The sequence below is a fragment of the Alosa pseudoharengus genome, unplaced genomic scaffold (assembly GCF_046254945.1).
Source record: "Alosa pseudoharengus isolate Yale_2024_CS ecotype anadromous, Long Island Sound unplaced genomic scaffold, YU_APseudo_1.1 YU_APseudo_1.1_scf_23, whole genome shotgun sequence".
NCBI lineage: Eukaryota > Metazoa > Chordata > Actinopteri > Clupeiformes > Clupeidae > Alosa > Alosa pseudoharengus.
This window is the reverse complement of record NW_027468685.1, coordinates 8,218,152-8,223,234: the sequence shown is the minus strand read 5'-3', so window position 1 is coordinate 8,223,234 and position 5,083 is coordinate 8,218,152. Positions and strand designations below refer to the sequence as shown.

At 47.7% G+C, this 5,083-nt stretch overlaps 1 protein-coding gene across 1 annotated transcript; it reads left to right on the top strand.

Moving 5' to 3' along the window:
- Window positions 1-3,028: 3,028 nt before the first annotated feature.
- On the top strand, window positions 3,029-4,835 carry dpm3 (dolichyl-phosphate mannosyltransferase subunit 3, regulatory). Its single transcript, XM_076300903.1, has 2 exons — window positions 3,029-3,074; window positions 3,615-4,835. Exon 2 carries the CDS (start codon window positions 3,650-3,652, stop codon window positions 3,926-3,928), a length of 279 nt encoding a protein of 92 aa, XP_076157018.1. The 5' UTR covers window positions 3,029-3,074; window positions 3,615-3,649; the 3' UTR covers window positions 3,929-4,835.
- The last annotated feature ends 248 nt before the right edge of the window (window positions 4,836-5,083 follow it).

Below are 5,083 nucleotides of genomic sequence, written 5' to 3'. Positions count from 1 at the left end.
CATGCATACTCTCTCTCTCTTTCTCTCACACACACATACACACACACACATGGACACACACACACTGAGGGTTGTAGCACATTTTGCACAACCATTTTTCAGTCTGTGAAAGGGAGACAGAGACACACACACACAGACAACAGATAATCATATCATAGCCTTACGCCCCACTCCACACACGCCCTTACTGGCCGATGTGTGAGACACAAACAGAGGGAGGGAGTCATTAGAGAGAGAGAGAGGGAGAGAGAGAGGGAGGGAGAGAGAGAGAGAGGGAGAGAGAGAGGGAGGGAGAGAGAGAGAGGGAAAGGGCATGTGTCCTTGGCTCAGGAAACATAGGGTTCCTGTTTGTTTAGCCAAGCTCTATTGTTACTGACTGTACACACGCACTCTCACTTATGCACACACACACACACACACACACACACACACACACACACACACATACACACACACACACACACACACACACACACACACACACTCACTCGGTCACTCATTCACTCACACACACACACACAAACACTCAGGTCTCTGCAGACTCTTGGCGTAATATCTCTCGGGAGGTGCAATGCCAGAGTCTGACCAAGCATCTGGTTTTAATGCAGGACTGAGGTCATCAGTTGTTCAGCCTGCACCTGTACTCCTTTTTCCTCCTCCACCCCTCCCTCCCTCCCTCCCTCTTTTTTGGACTTTTTCTTTCTCTCCATCCCTCTTGACTCCCCCATGGCCCTCTCTCTCCTCAGCCATTGGGCTCTGGTCCTCCCCTACTCCAAATTCCTCTCCCCTGGACTCTCTCTTTATCTCCCTCGCTATCTCTCTCTTCATCTCTCTCTCTCTATCTCTTCATCTGACCCCCAGAACTCCTCACTCCGTGCCCCACCCTTCATCTCTGTCACCGCACTGTTGCCTTTTCACTCCCCACACACTCTTAGCTCAGTTACTCCCCATTCCGCTCCCTCATTGTACTATGCTTCCATCTATATACCTTCCCATGTGTGTGTGTGTGTGTATGTGTGTCCTCTCTCTCCCTCCATTGTCCCTGATCCTGTACGTCCTATTCCAAACTCTCCATTGTGCCTGTCTTCATTCTATTCTCTACCTCCCCAAGGTTTCTCTCCATTCCTCTTCCAGTCCTCCACCTTCAGTGCGTCTCATCTCGTCTCGCCTCTATGACATCACTGCCTCGCCCTGTCTTTGTCTTTCACACTCTGTGCTCTGCTTCATCCCTCCGTTTCGTCCTCCTTCTTTTGTTTTCTACCAGCTACACTGCTCTCTATTCCCTGCATTTCTGTCTCTCTCTTCCGTGATGTACACACAACCAACACAACACAACCCCCCCCCCTCCCTCCCTCCCCCAACTCTGTCGCTCCCCTGTTTTGCTGCAGGCTGGTGTGTTGAGGCTGCCAGGTTCTCAACAGGGGTGTAGCTTCCCTGTGTGTGTGTGTGTGTGTGTATGTGTGTAAGTGTGTGTGTGAATGTGTGTGAGAGTGTGAGCCTGTGCGCGCATGTGTTTGTGTATGTCTCTGAGCATGTGTGTGTGTGTCTGAGGGTGTGTGTGTGTGTGAGAGAGAGACAGAGAGAGAGAGAGAGAGAGAGAGAGAGAGAGAGAGTGTGTGTGTGTGTGTGGAGTGTGCATGTGTCTGTGTGTGTGTGTGTGTATATGAGTGTGTGTGTGTATGTGTGTGTGTGTGTGTGTGTGTATGTGTGTGTGTGTGTGTCTGTATGCGGGGGGAGGAACAAGATCTGGCAGGGAAACACAGTGCCAACAGCCAATGCTACCAATCCCAGCGGGCCCACACCAACACACTCGCTTACATACAAGAGCGCCTGGCATCACCCCCTCTTTCCCTCTCCATCTATCTCTCCATTCCTCTCTGTCTTCCCTTCTTTCTGTCTTCCTAAATCCATCTCTATTTCCCACATGTCCACACAGGCTGACCTCACACAGGATCGGGACCAAAACGTGTGTGCAAACTGTGCATAGACAGTAGCCACATAGGCCCATTGACATGACTGACAAACTCACAGAAATGATGACTAGACGAACCCACGCAATAGTCTTTCAAATGAGCAATGCAATGTAAAGACTCTTTGTACATAGCCTATGTATTCAGAGTTATCAGTGTTCTGTTGTTGCATGTCTAATTCAGCCTTTGACACACAATGAGCTTATGTAAAAGCATAACATGCAAACTGGAACACATAGCACATGCTTGTGCAGATAATCAAACCTATTGATTTTAGATAGGCCCATAGGTTCATGTATAGGTTTACAATCCTGTGCCCCCCCCCCCCACACACACACACACACACTTTCTCGCTCTCTCTTTCACACACACACACACGGGAAGGGCAACTGCACAACCTGTTCTCTTTGGCACACTCATAGTAACACACCAGCGCACGAGCATAAACACTGGGTCACTAAGAATAACTCTCAAATTTTCTGAGTGGCCGATGTTTACGTCTCGGAGCCTCTTAAGAATCGTCCTGCCCCCTCTTATCGGGGAATGTTTATGTCTCCCCGGCTCTTAAGTACACGCTAGGCGGGTCACGGCCCTCACATGCTGCTGGGCACGGGGAGTTCATCCCGCTGAATGAGCGGATATGACCTGCGGCACCTTCAGAGACGCTGAACCATGGTGACATGGTGCTCTGAGCAAACACAACAGCTGCTTTTGCAGCTTTTTTCATTTCCTGACGATAGGAGTACACAGACATGTCCATTACTAATATAGAGTAATGTGGTTGGGTCTTTTGATCCTTCAGATGACGACCATGTAAAATAGCCTATTCTAACATTAAAAGTGCAATGAATTCCTTTGTCTCATTCAAACCTTCAGGACTCATACTTTAGTAAGCTTTTAAAAACAGACACATAAAAAAGAAGTCGTAAGCATATTAGAATAGAAATTCACCCGACCAGTCATCGTCCTATTATGCCCAGAGAGAAAACATTGCAGGAAACTGCGTAATCCCGCTTAACTTCATTTCCCATAAATCGTTTCGATGACGTCATTACCTTGCGACCGCGACACTACCAGAAGTGGTGAGTTGGCTTCGTCTATCTGGTAAGAAATCGGATTAATCCTTTAACTCTCTGCTTTTATATTGAAATAGGATGCAATATATTCTACTTATCTGTGTATGTGTTTTATAGTAGATTACATGGAAGCAGTAAATGTGCTTTCACTGTAGAGATACGCTAAAACGCTAACTAGTGCTGGTTTGTTTTAGCTATAGCCTACAGCAACATCAGCTGTAATGTCAGCTCTTTGAATGAAATCTCGCCACAAGTTTTACTGAAAATAACAGACCTGTAGCCTAATTCATCACAAACTGACGTACATTTGGTTAATCACAGTCCGAGGCGTTGCCGTTCTTTAACCTGATGTAATGCGTCAGTGCACGGTGATGTAAGGATTTGTCGTTCATTCACCTGTTGGCTGTTTTTCAGCTACTGCTGATGGAGATGCCCTCCATTTATGTAACGTTATTAACCCAAGCAAAAGCTGACGTGTTTGTATTGCCATTCCTTTTATTTGTGTCCCTGGATTCACCTGGAAATTATCTTTTTCTTTTTTTCTCTTGTCTTATGGGGGCATGTCTAGTGTCATAGTTGTGTTGTCCCACAAATAACCCCATCATGACCAAGCTGCTGGAGTGGCTGTTTGGGGTGTCCCTGATCGGCGTTGCCTGGGGACTGGTGACCTTTGACCTGCTGGACCTGAGGTTGCCACCAGTGTACCGGGAGGTGGCGTGGCCCATGCCAGTGTACCTGCTGGTGGCCTTTGGCTGCTACTCACTGGCCACAGTGGGCTACCGGGTGGCTACTTTCAACGACTGTGAGGACGCCGCCAAGGAGCTCCAGGCACAAATCCAGGAAGCCAAAGAGGACCTGAGGAAGAAAGGATTAAAAATGTGAGACGACAGACTCTTGAGACTGTGATGCACATACACACTGACTTACTCACTCAGGCATGCACTTACTCACATAACACACACACACACACACACACACACAGTTCATAAGAAGATTTCTGTCTCATGAATACACACACACCGCTGTCACCATATGGACATAATTTGCTAAGAGACATTGACGTGTTTGCCAGCATCATTTTCATAAACATTTTTATAAGTCCTGGCACAGCAATATAGAAAAAAGTCATGAGCTACTGAGATTTGTGAGATTGTTACTATTATGATGTGTGATAACAAGAATGTCCACTCTCCAAATATGTGTCCATCTCAACTGCTCCTGACCACCCCTTTTCTAGGAGTGCTGTGGGCGGGCAAATGCGATACACTCATATGCCGCTTATGTGATGGGACTGTTATCTGACAGAAAGCACTCGACTGCCAGCCAGGCCCCGCACACCACTCCAGGGCATGAATATTAAGCTGAGGCTGGATGGGGATGTGTGGGTGGGGTGAGCTGGCCTCCCTGGGGGGTTTGCTTATCTTATTAAGTCAAATAGCTGTGTGCTTATGCTAATGAGGGCCCAGTGTAAGGTTACTCTCGAATTAGACTTTCTGATGTGTCCCGGCGGAGTTGCTGTCCTCCGCGGCTACAGTGGTGGTCGGGACGGAGTCCGGAGCATTCCGCATGTGTCCGAGGGTTTCACGTTCACTCTCTCTCTCTCTCTCTCTCTCTCTCTCTCTCTCTCTCTCTCTTTCTCTCTCTCTCTCTTTCACACACACACACACACACACACACTCTCTTTCTCTCTCCCTCACACTCTTTCTCTCTCTCTCTCTTTCACACTCTCTCTTTCTCCCTGGCATAGTGGGGAGCTGTTGCTCTGTCATTAAAAACTCCCTGTTGAAAATGATGTGTGTTCGATGAATGATGCCCCCCCCACAAACCTATTTTGTGGAAAATGATGTGTGTTCGATGAATGATGCCCCCCCCCCACATACACACACAGACTGCTTTGACCAGCGTTTGAGTTGACTGGTGTCCGTAATGGAAAAGTACAATTTGTCCTGTGATACTCTAGACGAGAGTCTGAGAAGACGAATACATTAACAACGCTTCCATTTCACAGGGGGTGGTGTGTTTGGCTTGCAGAACCCT